The sequence below is a fragment of the Neurospora tetrasperma genome (genome assembly GCF_000213175.1).
Source record: "Neurospora tetrasperma FGSC 2508 unplaced genomic scaffold NEUTE1scaffold_6, whole genome shotgun sequence".
Taxonomy (NCBI): Eukaryota; Fungi; Ascomycota; class Sordariomycetes; order Sordariales; family Sordariaceae; genus Neurospora; species Neurospora tetrasperma.
Window position 1 is genome coordinate 3,149,567 of NW_009799104.1, and position 13,234 is coordinate 3,162,800.

General features: G+C 54.5%; 5 protein-coding genes across 5 annotated transcripts; 2 read left to right on the forward strand and 3 right to left on the reverse strand.

The window, feature by feature from the left end:
* Positions 1–167: 167 nt before the first annotated feature.
* Positions 168–1,561, reverse strand: NEUTE1DRAFT_88327 (uncharacterized protein; the record flags this gene model as incomplete). Its single annotated transcript, XM_009856356.1, has 1 exon — positions 168–1,561. The coding sequence occupies one exon, from the start codon at positions 1,559–1,561 to the stop codon at positions 332–334; it is 1,230 nt and encodes a 409-aa protein (XP_009854658.1).
* Positions 1,562–2,204: 643 nt separating this feature from the next.
* Positions 2,205–3,133, forward strand: NEUTE1DRAFT_16401 (uncharacterized protein; the record flags this gene model as incomplete). The annotated part of the gene is made up of 3 exons (XM_009855486.1): positions 2,205–2,459; positions 2,522–2,564; positions 2,748–3,133. Coding segments are annotated over 3 exons (684 nt in total), but the record flags the coding sequence as incomplete, so codon positions are not given.
* A 1,870-nt stretch (positions 3,134–5,003) lies between these two features.
* On the reverse strand, positions 5,004–8,229 carry NEUTE1DRAFT_88328 (uncharacterized protein; the record flags this gene model as incomplete). The annotated part of the gene is made up of 3 exons (XM_009856357.1): positions 5,004–5,497; positions 5,750–7,589; positions 7,651–8,229. The coding sequence occupies 3 exons, from the start codon at positions 8,227–8,229 to the stop codon at positions 5,046–5,048; spliced, it is 2,871 nt and encodes a 956-aa protein (XP_009854659.1).
* A 1,382-nt stretch (positions 8,230–9,611) lies between these two features.
* NEUTE1DRAFT_148981 (proteasome component Y13) lies at positions 9,612–11,106 on the forward strand (the record flags this gene model as incomplete). The annotated part of the gene is made up of 4 exons (XM_009856358.1): positions 9,612–9,889; positions 10,048–10,232; positions 10,294–10,712; positions 10,770–11,106. 4 exons carry the CDS (start codon positions 9,866–9,868, stop codon positions 10,895–10,897), a joined length of 756 nt encoding a protein of 251 aa, XP_009854660.1.
* A 107-nt stretch (positions 11,107–11,213) lies between these two features.
* On the reverse strand, positions 11,214–12,470 carry NEUTE1DRAFT_141018 (uncharacterized protein; the record flags this gene model as incomplete). The annotated part of the gene is made up of 3 exons (XM_009856359.1): positions 11,214–12,010; positions 12,166–12,316; positions 12,387–12,470. 3 exons carry the CDS (start codon positions 12,468–12,470, stop codon positions 11,214–11,216), a joined length of 1,032 nt encoding a protein of 343 aa, XP_009854661.1.
* Between the last annotated feature and the right edge of the window lie 764 nt (positions 12,471–13,234).

The following is a 13,234-nucleotide window of genomic DNA, read 5'->3' on the forward strand; positions in this document are numbered from 1 at the left end:
GTAAACAGAGGCACTTGTTGATGGCTTGGCCTTTGCGAAGTCGTGCTCATCCATCCCGTGTTCGAATTGGTCGTTGGAAGCCTACCAAAGTGTTTGCGCTCTAGTCTGACATCTTGACGTTGGTTCACAATCCCCAATCTTCTCAGCCGCGGGTTTGTTTTTCATTTCGTAATCGATGCGGATCACCGGGGTCCAAACTTACTCCTGAGAACAGCCACGTAGAGGTACCTGCCTACCTAAGTGGTATTCCCGTAGCAAGAACCGAAGATAATCGAGAACAACGATGCCCACCCGAACTTCCCTCATTACCATTGCCGGCAACTATAAGCACCTACGCTCGGAACCGGAACCCATCCCAATCGTCCTCATCGTCCTCGTCATCTTCGTCCTCCTCATCCTCCTCCACCACCACCTTCCCCTTTGTCGTCCCTGCAGCATTCTCCTTCCCCAACGCCGCCAAAACAGCAGCAGCAGCAGCACTCTTCGTCTTTGCCACACCCTCACCAACATCATCCTTATCCCCTCCTCCCATCGGCGTATCTATCATCCCTTCCCCTTGTCCCACCCCTGCCCCCGTCTCCGCACCTTGCCCAGCACCGCCCAACTTCCTTCCAGCCCTCAACGCCTCCCTCCTCTCCCTCAACCTCCTCGCCCTAGCCTCCAACTCCTCCATAACCTCAAACTCGGTCTCCAACGCCCTCGTGGCCTCTTCGCGCTCGTCTTCAATCTCCATGTCCTTAGCCGCTCGGCGGAGGGATTGCTCTTCGTCATGAGACTTGGCGGCTGCTGCTTGTGCTGCTGAGACGGGTGCAGCTGAGATGACGGCCTCTCCTCCTGTTAGGGCGGCGGCTGCGGGAGGTTTATTGCTGGGGGTAGCGAGGAGATCGGCTTCGAAGGAGGCCCAAAGGTCATCGTCGACTGCTGGTGCTTGTGGTGCTTGTGGGGCGTCTGCTGAGGTTGGGGTTGGGGCAGAGGTGGTAGTGAAAGTTGACTGAGAAGTTGATGGCTGCGATTTTTGTTGTTCGGATAATTGTGAAAAGGGGCGTAGTGGTCCTCCGGCTGATTTGGGCGTTGTGGTGGCATCTGCTGGCGTTGCTGGCCGCGAAGGGATAGCGAGCTCGATGCCGGCTGTTGGCGTGAATGACTGCTGCCGGGTCAGCGTTGGTGGCTTGGTGACCTCGGCTGGGTTGGAGGTTGGCGGTGCCGGTCCTGGTTCGGGGGATAGAGTATTGGGGCGGGTGCGCTTGGATGCGCGGTCGGTCTCGTCTGTAGAAACGGGGGTGGTGGCTTCGTCGTCATCTTGAAAGTCGAATTTGCGTTTGTGAGATTGATCAGTTGATTCATCTTGCGCTTCAGTCTGTTGCTGTTGCTGCTGTTGGAGTGCTTGTAGACGTTGACGATGAGCGGTGTTGCGGATGTGGCCATCCCAAAGAGCTTCGGTCTTGATGTGTTCCCGACAGAGGACGCAGACGAGCTTTCCGGCGTCGGTGTAGGCAGCGTGTGGGTGTTCTATTCTGCGCGCGGCACGCTGCTGGCGTAAGAGGGCGCGTACGTCGGCCATCGTTTATGTATTCTTGGGTGAGACGAGGATGGCAGTCTGAGAGCAGCGCAAAGTGACCCGGAGAGGTGAGAGTGAGGCGAAAGCAGTGGTGAGTGTTTCGAGATCTGAAATGTAGATGACCCCCCGAGACCAATCAAGACGTGTGGTATTATGTTGCCGGTAGAGGTTCAGTTGCTCAATGTTTAGACGCGAGCCAAGAATGTGAAGTCGTCAGACTGCTGTCGTGAAACTGATGAGCGAATCGCGACTCGATGCGGTTGAGGCTGCGACGTCAATGTTTCTTGTGGAGTTACCCTAAGCTTTTAAGACAAGCAAGGGTACAAGGTACCTCAAGCTGGCGCCAGGGGGAGCTCCAAGTGTGGAGAGCTCTCATCGATTGCCGCGACTTTGCCGCGTCTGCTGCCTTGCGACCATTCGTCTTCCCGGCAACGTCACTTGCAAGTCAATAACGCAAGGGAACAACTGCTTTCGTATCGCAATTGCAACTCATCTCAATCGCATACAGACACCAGATCTTTGTACGTGTCTAAAACGCCAGGACAACACACCAACCTCATAATACCAGGCATATTACCAAAGTAGCACTGCGCACCGCCTTCGCGACCTTGCGCCAAACACCACTCGCCCTCCATTGCAGACCATCATGGCCGACACCGAGGACGACAACTCGGCCCTTGCCTCCTTCTTCCCCGACCCTCCTCTCTTCTGGAAGGCCTTCACCCCGTCCAACCTCCAAGCCTACGCCGACATTAAACAGCAATATGCCTCCCAGCACGGCATTCCCGTCGAGGACGTTGTCCGCGTCCCAGATCTCCCTGCCGATTCAGACCTCATATACCTCCAACCACCAGCCGAGCCCAAGGATGGGACATGGCGACTATACGGCGAACCTCAGTCTGTAGGTCTTGCCTATTCCCACTCCTCTCCAATCATATACATGGTAACTAACCCCCCCCAAAGCTAGAAGAATCCCTCCAACCCCTCGAATCAGCCGGCATCGAACGTCTCGGCCCTCCCCTTCCGGGCTCAACCACCACATCCGACTCCCAAACCATCACCCAATCCACCAACACCACCACCACCGACAGCCAAGCAACAACAACCGACGACACCCAACCCACCTCCGCCTTCCCCTCCCAACAACCCACCTCCCAACTCCCTCTCCCTCCTTCCGCTTCCACCTCAGCCCCCGGTGGTGCCCCCTCAACCCAAACCCACGACACCCTCCACCTCCACCTCAAACGCCTCTCCAAGTCCCTCCTCCTCAACTTCCTCGAGCTTTTGGGAATCATGTCCCTCGACCCCGCCGCCGGCTCCCAAAAGGCCGCCGACCTACGCACTTTGTTTCTAAACTTCCACCACGTGCTAAACGAGTATCGCCCGCATCAGGCTCGTGAGCAATTGATTCAGTTGATGCAGGAGCGATTGGATCAGACGCGGGCGGAGACGGCTGCGAATCGGGCGGTGGCGGAGAAAGCACGGAGGGTGTTGGAGGGGTTGGGGAGTGTGGAGATTCCGGCTGTTGATGTTAATGTTGCTGGGACTGGGACAGGTGGAGGGGAGGGGGATGGGGGGTATGGGTCAGTACCGGTACCAGTACCAGTACCGGTGGGTGCGAGGACAGGGACGACGGTGGGAGATAGGCGGGTGGGTGTTGATGGGGAGGGGGCGGAGGAGGAGGAGAAGAGGTATTGGGAGCGGGAGGGGATGGGGTGGGGGGTTTTGGATGCTGAGTTTGCTTAGTCTCAGGGGGGAGGATGTGGATGTGGATGTTTGGGTTGGGTTTGGATTCTGGAAAAAAAATTGAGCATGGCGTGTTTTGTTTTTTATGTTTGTTGCTGTTGTGCGTATACCCCGAGAGAAGAAGACCATTTGGTCATGGAAAAGCTATGAGAGAGCGAATGCCAGCAATGGATAGAGTTCAAGATCATGGAACCCTATACCTCAGTTCGTGAAGTGTAAGAAATGCCTTCTCTACTCGTACATTTCAGTAGGGCACCAAATGTAGGAACATCTCATTGAACAGTGGATCAACTCGCAAATCACAAGAGCACAAAGTATTCCCTCCGCAAACCGGCACAAGAAAATCGCTAGATTCAATCTCCATTTTCTATCTTGAACTGGCGCGACAAGTTACCATAGCTATGACATGAACAGTTTGCAATCAGTTACCTAAACATGAGCAAAGAAACCGAGAGAGGTCCGACCTTGATCGTTTCCTTTTTCCTCCTCCATTTCAGAGTCAACACCACTACTGCAGACTAGAATAGACAGGATAGATACTCCGTGAGTGAGTGAGAGGACCTCCGTAGAGTTAGTTAACAGACCAACTCCACTTCAAGCGCCATAGTTACTACAAGAACAATTTGTGACCAGCAATAAATATCGAGCAAGAAAGTGACTGACTTGAAAACCAAGGGGACCAAAACGGACATGTCACGATCCCTGATTAACTCCTCCCCCTCCCCTAGTAGCCGTAAATAACCTAAATACGCCCCTCCAAAACCAGAACCACAAAAAGACCCCCCCTTATTTTCACTCTCTTTCAAAAGAACTTGAACACAAACTTTCCTTTTTATGTCCCTTTTTTCCTTTCTTCCTCCTTTTCCCTTCGCTAACTGCTTCCAACAGGTAAACATACCTCTACCATGTAACATTTTCTTACTGCCCTTTCCTACACGACAACTCCATCTCTAATACCTATCCTCCTTTCCTTACAACAGACTAAGACGAACTTCCACCCTTCCGAATCTCAAGAAACCAACTGACTTCAACCCCACTAACCGCGCGGCTTCTAATCAGACTCAACATCCCACCCCTCCTTCACGTCCTTTGCCTGATTCTTCTTCTTCTTCGTCTGCTTCTCCACCGGCTGCAAACACAACAACCTCCTTCTCCTCGGCGTCGGTCTACTGGCCGGTGTCGCTTGGTTCGCACCCGTTGATGCTGAGCCCAAGACAGATGATCGAATAGATGACGCAACCGAATTGGCCGAGGGAGATTGATGTCTGCTTCCGCCTGCTATGCTACTTCCACCGCCACCACCACCACCGAAACCACCTAATATGCTACCGGCTGCACTGCTGGCTGCAGTACTACTTCTTCTTCTTCTTCGATGATCAACTACCGGACTAGCGGCAACCAACGGACTCCGCGGCGAAGGGTTTGTTGTATGAGAATGATGATGAGGGGGGAAATGAGGACGACGGTCGAGATGATCATCGAGATCGGTATCAAGCGATGGCAGCGCCGGCTTGTTTGTTGAGGCCGATGTCGTCGTTGCCACTTTTGATCTTGACGCTCCTGATCCTGTTCCAGTTCCTAAAATTGAACCCCTCTCCCCCTCCTCCCTTCGCGGTGTGCTCGGCGTTGGTTTCTTGTCACTTTGCTTTGTCGCTGCTGCAGGCCTCGTACTATTGCTACTACTACTATTCCTGACCGCTGCTGCTGAGTCCGGGTGGTTTGTCCGCTGTCCGTCGCCCCTCTAGGCGGAAGGAGGACCGGTTGCTGCTGTGGCAGCCTGGGGAGGAATCGGCGGAGGCGGAATGGGCGTTTGCTTAATGGGGCCACCCGAGCCAGAAGTTACCGGTGGGATGGGCGGGGGAGGAATAGGAGTGGTTCGCACCGGCGGGGTGAAGTGTTGTTGGTGGTGCTGTGGATGAGCTTGCTGAGGCTGGGCCTGTGGGTGAGGTTGCGCGTGCTGCGGTTGCGGTGGTTGATGCTGCTGATGTTGAGGTGGTTGAGGATGATGAGAGGCCGGTTGGGACGGGTAGGCCGCTTGCGGCTGTTGAGCAGAGGACTGGTGCTGCGGTTGATGCTGAGGAGTATGCTGAGGTGGATGCTGAGCTTGATGTTTTGGTGGGTGTTGCTGTTGCTGCTGCTGTTGTTGATGATGCTGTGACTGGTGCTGGGGCTGATGATGGGGTGGGTGATGAGCTTGATGTTGCTGTTGATGCTGAGGCTGAGGCTGAAAATGAGCCTGATTGTGTGGTTGATGTTGGGGCGGATGCTGCGGCAGATGCTGCTGCTGCTGCTGCTGCTGCTGCTGCTGCTGAACCTGATGCTGTGGATGTTGTTGGTGGTGAGGCTGATGATGCATCTGTTGTTGTTGATTCTGGTGCTGTTGATGGACCGGATGCTGCTGGGATTGCTGCTGAGCTTGAGCAGCCTTGGCCTGCGCATTTGTACTTTCCCTCTCCAAAACATTGCTAAGGTAAGGGAGGTCATCGCGAGCCTTAGGATCCCGCTCGTAGATTTTCTTGATCACTTCCCATTCCTTCCGGGACATCTTGTGGGCCTGAGGCAACAGAAAGGCAACGGTCGGGCTGGTGATGAGAGAGCCGAGTACTTCTCTAGCAATGGCCTCTCCTTGTTTCTGCACTTGATCCACGGCGGGATGCTGCATTTGGCTCACTGAATGCTGGGCTGGCGGTGTTGGCTGCGGTTGCTGCTGCGGTGGCACTTGGGAAGGGGTGCTACTGTGCCTAGGAGTTGGGTAATTGGGGAATGTGCTCTGTGGAGATGTTGGTGAGAAAGCGGGCGTCGAGAGCGAAGGTCGATGGCCCGGAGGAAGGTTCGCCAGCGCTGGCGATGATGGCGCCGGTGTATTGGCGAAACTGGTGTGGACCTTTGTGGACTGGTTCGCCACTACTTGGTTATAGTCATTAGTCCCATGTAGCCGCATGATAGTATCGGGATCGTTACGGTAGACAAATACGGCGAGCAACATTGGCTCTGTCCTCGTCTCGGGAATGTGGTTGTCCGCCAGGTTGAGCATAAACTCTGGGTATTGACCTGTGCCGGGAAGCACGGGAACGAGGTAGGTGTCGCGGACGTTCGCTACCCCTCTGTCTCCTATGACTCCGTATCGCTTCTTGGACACAAAGTAGTCAACCAGGCGTTGGAACTGCGGCTTCGAGGCCGCCGACGTGGGCTGTAAGTTCACTACTACCACATCAGTGGGAAGACTATACCTCAGACTACAAAGGTAGACAATGGCCTGTTGTTCGTCAATCCGTCCGCAGACAGTAAGAGTCTTGGGCATTAACTTGTCCCATTCCAAGCCGATTGACTCCTTGAGTTTGGCGCCTCCAATATGCTTGGCCGTCACTTGGAAGTCCGCAATGGTATTCATGACTAAATTTCCCTTCCACACCACGTCGGGGTCGAGGATCTCTTCCTTGGGCGAGTAAGGCGGAGACTGGGTGCCGTCATCCAAAAGGCGATCCACATCAGCATCAACCCCAGGTCCTGTCGATGTAGACATGGCGGATGGACGTCTGTGGTGAGACTGCGTAGGCGACCTAACACTTGAGAAGACCTTGTTGATATCAAAGTTCCCTGTGCTAGGTGACTTTTGCGTGTCCACAGTCAGATCCCTCGAAGATCGCTTCGAAGCCGCCCCCTGAGCAGCCTTTTCCGGTCCCTCTTCCTTAACGCGTTTCTTCGGGGGCTCGGCTGTATCCTGGGGCGGCCTACGTACGGGAGCGGAGGAAACATCAGTCGAAAGGTTGAAACTTTCGTCACCAATAACTTCCTCGCCCTTGTGCGTCTTTCGTATCCTGGGGACATCCTCGGTGATCATAATGGACTGCTTCTCTGCCCTGGCCTTCATCTCGGCGGTCTCTTTCTGTAGCTCCTTTGTTGCCAGCTCCTCTGTTGTCATGGAAGCCAACATGGTAGGAGTAAGGGTGCCGCCAAGCAGGCCGGTAGTAAGGTCTTGGTTGGTCTTGAGGTTGTAACTTAGTGTCCGCATCTGGCCGCTATAGGCAGTGGGTTGGTGCGAATCGTGGACAGCCCGCTCAATCTGAATAGCTAAACGCTCGGCGGTAGCTGAGACGCCTTCGGAAGGAATCGACACGCCCTTCTTCTCGGCAACTCCAATAGAGTGCACAAGAGATTTAGAAAGGAGCTTGGCGGCGCCTTGCCGGAGCTCGGGCAGCTCACTGATCTTTCCAGCAATGTCATCTGGGGCCTTGTATGACGGAAGAGATGGAGCTTGGGTTTCTGTGACCTTTCGGACCTTTTGCTGTACGGAAGGGTTAGTCAGCGTCATGAAGAGAAGAGGAGTGAGAACAAACGTGACGTACCTTGGGCTCCTTCTCTGGCACCGGTTCTGTCGTCTTGCGCTTCTGTCCAGCGGCGCTCTTGGCATCCTTCTTGGGCTCTGGTACTGGAGATGGCTTTGGCTTCTGGGAGACCTGGGCGCTTTCTTCCTTGTGGTCGCTCACCCTCTTGGATTTCTTCTTGTTGCCTCTTCTCCGCTTCTCTGCCTTTTCTTCCTCGAAGGCTTTGCGCCTGGCCTCCCAGGGCCTCTCGCCGTTCTTCATGCCATTGAGCAGTTCCTGGTGGTTCTCGGGCTTGCAGAGCTCGCAGAAATACTCCTTAGGTAGATCTTCGCTATACTGGCTCATGCCCATGCAGATGTTGTGCTGCCAGGCGCCGCACATGTCGCAGGCAATCCAGGGTTCGCCGGAATCCTCATCTTGTTCGGTGGCGCCGCAGACACATCGGATGATTTCTTCCTCGGGCTCTTCTGGCTCGGGGACTGCCTTCTTGGCGGCCTTCTTTCCGCGCTTCTTGGGAATGTCGATTTGGTCGAGCTGTTCCAGAGCCTTGTGTTGGCCCTTGGTGGCTCTAACCGATCGGCGCGGCTCGGGTTCTAGCATCAGGTGTTTCGTGGTTAGCTTTTAGTCACAAAGGGCGGAACGGCTCAGTATCTGAAAATGGCATGGGGAGTTGGTAGCTGGCGCTAGCTTGGCTGTTTGATGCTATTGCGAGACGAAAACGAAACATGGTGACTGCGTAGTAGCTTACCAGACATGATGGCGGTTCTCGACAATGGCCAGGTCGGGTAACTTTGGGGTATGTAGTAGGTACGGGCTCAGTGGACAGCGAACTTTCCAGCCTTGTTCGGATACAATTGGGAGTGCTTTCGACTTTGTCTGACGCGCGCGCGGTCTACTGCAGATGGCTCAAGACATGCGTGTGGAGAGCGGATCCTCATGCGGGCATTAGACAGAGAAAGATATTTTACGCGTGTGAAAGTAGGTAGAGCTAGCAACGATGGCGACAATGACTACCCAGAGGAGGGCTGTCTCAACAACAACAAAAGAACGAAGAAAATGATCCTGAAGCTATGTGTCGCTGGCAGGCGAGATTCTTGCAGCAGCTAGACCTAGCAATCCTCAATTATGACCCTCCTGGTTTGCGCAAGGCAAAGCGTTGATGCCTGCTGTTTTTGCTTGTTGGTCGCCTTGTTGTTGTTGCTGCTTCTTCTTCTTCTTCCTCTCCGGCAGTTGGATGGACACTGTTGGATGATGTTGGTCGTCGCAGTCAGAATGTTGGTGTCAGTCCTTCCCGTCTGCCTTCAGTCAGAGAGGGGCCCAAGCTCCACGCGGGACCGTTAGAAGGTCGACAAAGTACTGTAGTGTAGAATGCGGAGGGATCGTCGGGGACCCTCGCGTGACCGGGAGCACACTGGATGTCGAGAGAGGAATAACGCGTCGGCAATTCAGAGTATGGGTGTTGTTAGCCGACAGACAGCACAGCACGAGAGAGTTGGGCGACAAGACTGAGTGGTGTGGTAGTAGTCAAGTCGGATTGCCGAGAGGTGTTCAGAGGAAGAGGTCGCTGAAACGGAAGAGAGAAAGAAGCAGCCGTGTCGCGACTGAGTGACGGAATTGTGGAGGTTGGCAGGAGAGGAGTTTGCTGAGGTGGAGGCGGCGACCAGATCTCTTGTACCGATTGTCCGCTTACCTCCAGCGATAATTGTTAATCAGCCAGTCAAGCTGCATACTGTAAGCTTAACAGCGGGACTCTCTCTATGGAACCCTGCTGGAGCGGGAAAGCGGGGTGATTTCGGGCGCTGAGGCTCTGAGTGGACATTGGATAAGACGTCAGACGGGAGTCCTAGAGGTATCCAGAGACCCCGGCAGGCAGTTGGCAGCTGGCGAGCGGGCAACCCAAGGTAATCTGGACCTTCATCCGTGTCAAGGAGGTACCTAGAGGCAGGTACCTGCCCGACCATAGGTGACGCGTTGGATGCTTGCTTGCCTGGAGCTCCAGGGCGACCTGACAGCACTGTTGAAGGAACTAACGAAGTCCACTGCGCTGCTGCACCTCAGCGTCAAGCCTTCCGCCTTCCGCTCTCCATCTTCCACGGCAGTTTGTTGAAGGAATACAAACCAAACCAAAACAACATCACCACGACGACGCAAAAGACAAGCACTAGGTTGGCGCTTGCGAACGACAGACCAAGAACTAGACAATTTCCAACAAGTCATCGTCATATCGAATTAAACCATGGCGAGAAGATACGATTCCCGAGTAAGTGGGCAGTGACCCGTCAGCCCGCCGCCGCCTGGTTACCTTACCTATCGACAAGTAGTGGGCGGAGGAGGGGGGGTAGCAGTGGTGGTGTGGTGATGGCAGCTTGTTTGAAGCTTTTGGGGGTTCGCACATAGACTGACACGCCTTTCTCATAGACAACCATCTTCTCCCCCGAAGGTCGTCTGTACCAGGTCGAATATGCTCTTGAAGCCATTTCCCATGCCGGTACCGCCATCGGTATCCTCGCCAAGGATGGCATCGTCCTAGCTGCTGAGCGCAAGGTCACCTCCAAGCTCCTCGAGCAAGACACATCGGCCGAGAAGCTCTACATTCTCAACGAGTAGGCGCATCCCTTTCTTACTTAAGGTCATACAGACGCTAACCTTGTCGCTGCCCTCCAGCAACATGATCTGCGCCGTCGCCGGCATGACAGCCGATGCCAACATCCTCATCAACTACGCCCGACAAGCCGCCCAACGCTATCTTTTGACCTATAACGAGGACATCCCCTGCGAGCAGCTAGTGCGCCGTCTCTGCGATCTCAAGCAAGGCTACACACAACACGGTGGTCTCCGTCCCTTTGGTGTTTCCTTCATCTACGCCGGCTGGGATCCCCAGCGCCAGTTCCAGCTCTACCTCAGCAACCCCTCGGGTAATTACGGCGGCTGGAAGGCGACCAGTGCGGGCGCCAACAATGCGAGCGCCCAGAGCTTGCTGAAGCAGGATTACAAGGAGGACTGCACGCTCAAGGAGGCGTGCGCCATGGCCGTCAAGGTGTTGAGCAAGACCATGGACTCGACCAAGCTGAGCCCGGAGAAGAGTGAGTGTTGGCGATATTGCGGTCATGGATGAAAGCATGCTAATGTTTTTGTAACAGTCGAGTTTGCGACGGTTGGCCAGACCAAGGACGGTAAGATCTACCACAGGCTATGGAGCGCGGACGAGATCACGGCACTATTGAAGGAACACGACTTGGCGAAGGACGACAACACGGAAGACAAGTAAGATGGATGAATGTCACGCATAGTTCTGGATGTGGAACAGAGCGGAAAGCCGGCCTGCGTTTAGTCTAGAGAGCGCTTTCTGTACTAATACAAGGAATGACCATGGTACGCCAAATGATGAAATGGATATACAAACATGGGTCTCCAACTCCCAGCTATATGCTCTTTGACGTTCCCCGTGCTCGAAAGTTGCCATATCTGAAGAAGGCGAAAGTTTCAAGTGTTACTGTACACGCACATCTGGCGCAAGCAAGATACATTACAGTATCAAATTAAGACATCTACGGAAACCAACCAAGTTAGCCTTCATCCACTCATCATCGAGGGCTCTCCAAAGGTCCCAACTCCACCGGGGCAGTCAAATCAAACGTTCCTACATTTCGCTGAAACCCTCCTCCGATGACCCCCTCCTCCTCATCCCTCACCCTCCCATACCTCCCACTACTCTGGACCCCGTCCCCGTCCCGCTCCCCCGTCATCCCCGAATAGGGCTCCTCACACCTCACGCTGCTCAACCTCGGCCAATACCGCCTATAACTCCAATACGTAATCACCCACCCCATCACCGCGCCCACACAGACATCCTCCACATCATGTCGGTAATCCATGCACCTGCTAATGGCGATCATCAACGCCCCCAGCAACGGACTGAGGCAAAGTAACGCCTTGAGTAGATCCCGACGGACCAGCACTTTTTCCATGCCCTCCATGATTCCAGGAGAAGAAGACAGAGGAGAACTGCTCGCAAACACTCTGAACTGCCCACACCAGAAAAGCGCCAGGTACCCTAACCCGGAAAACGCAAAACTACTGTGCCCACTGGGAAAACTGCGCCAGCCGTCGTGCAGGGTGTGGTGGTCTGTCTGCGTGCATACCTCGACACTGACGAGTTTGTTTGGAGGGGTGGAAGGGTCGGGTTGGCACCGGTCGATCAGGTCGGGACGAGGGCGGCCGACCATGTTTTTGATGAGGTCCGTGAGGAAGGTGGTGAGGATTATGGAGGTTAGGAAACCTAAAGTGGTGAGGTGGTGGATGTGCCGCGGGGAGGAGAGGAGGTAGTTGGTTAGGGTGAGGAGGGCCAGAGGGAGGAAGAGGACGTAGCCGAAGAGGTGGGCTGTTGGTTGGACGTAAAGTTAGTACTATAGTTAGACGGAAAGGGAGGGGCATAGGGAAGCTGGAAGGGATGGGTGAGGGAAGGGGAAGGAGCAAAGACTGGAAAGGGACGGAGAAGGGCAAAAAGGGCAGAAGGGCAAAAGGGTAAAAACATACCGAGAGGCACCCGCTCCACCTCAGCATGAGGAAACGAAATCCGGATATCATTGATGGTGAATAATCGGTGAAAAGGCTCGACGAAAGCGGCGATGTAGATGTATCCGACGAGGAGGAGGGAGAAAGCGACCCAGTCCGAGGTGTATGATCTCTGTACATACAAAAGTGTCTTGGTTAGCATCTACTCCAATCCTTGCCATAAGAATGAAGCCATCACGTACCGTCCACCACCTCGAAACGGACCCGACCAAGCCGTGCTTGGACTCGATCGACCCAAGGGAACCTGCCCTCGTCCTACTTGCCATGTTGAGGGTGACTAGTCACCGCCTACGAATCGACTTGAAGAGGGTGTATAGCATCGGGTTTCTCCTGCCGAGGAAAGGAGCGGGAAACGGGGTGGTGTCGGTGTCGAGCGGTATCGTATACCTCTACGGTAGAGGTTATCGGCGACCAGGAAAGGCGACGTTACTTAGGTTGCCGGACGGGAATTGGGTGGTGGCACCTCAATCAGGACGGGAAACCGGAAAGTTGGATGCTCCTGGCACCTAGTGGCGGGCTCGACCCCCGCCGAACAACCCGACGGGACAGCTAGCACCACCCCCGGCCCGCCGCCCGGCGTCCAGGGGGCACTCGTCAAATGAATGGAATTTGCTTGTCCCACAGCGGGCGGCTGTTGCGCTGCTGCCGCAGTCACCCACCTAATTTCAGCCCTGCTGCCCCTGCAAGGGACGCCCACGCACGTCAATGAAATGTTCCCTGGCACTTGCTGTGGAGATTTCCCCGGTGCCTGTGGGGCTTGGTGGGACAGGGATGTTAACGACAACTGCCGAGACAACTTCCAACTTTGACTTTTCCCTTCAACTCTGGAAAGACACTCGAACATATTATCAGCAATATTGGCTTCTGCGCTTTAAAGATATCTCACCCTTACTTTGGAATTGTCAATATTTTATATTTATTACTGATCAAGTGGCTTCCATTTGCCAAAGAACCCACCTGAAGAAGTGTCCATCTTCAGTGCCGGTTTCTTCACGTTGAAGAAATCGTGAACAGTTGAAGAATCCCTCCT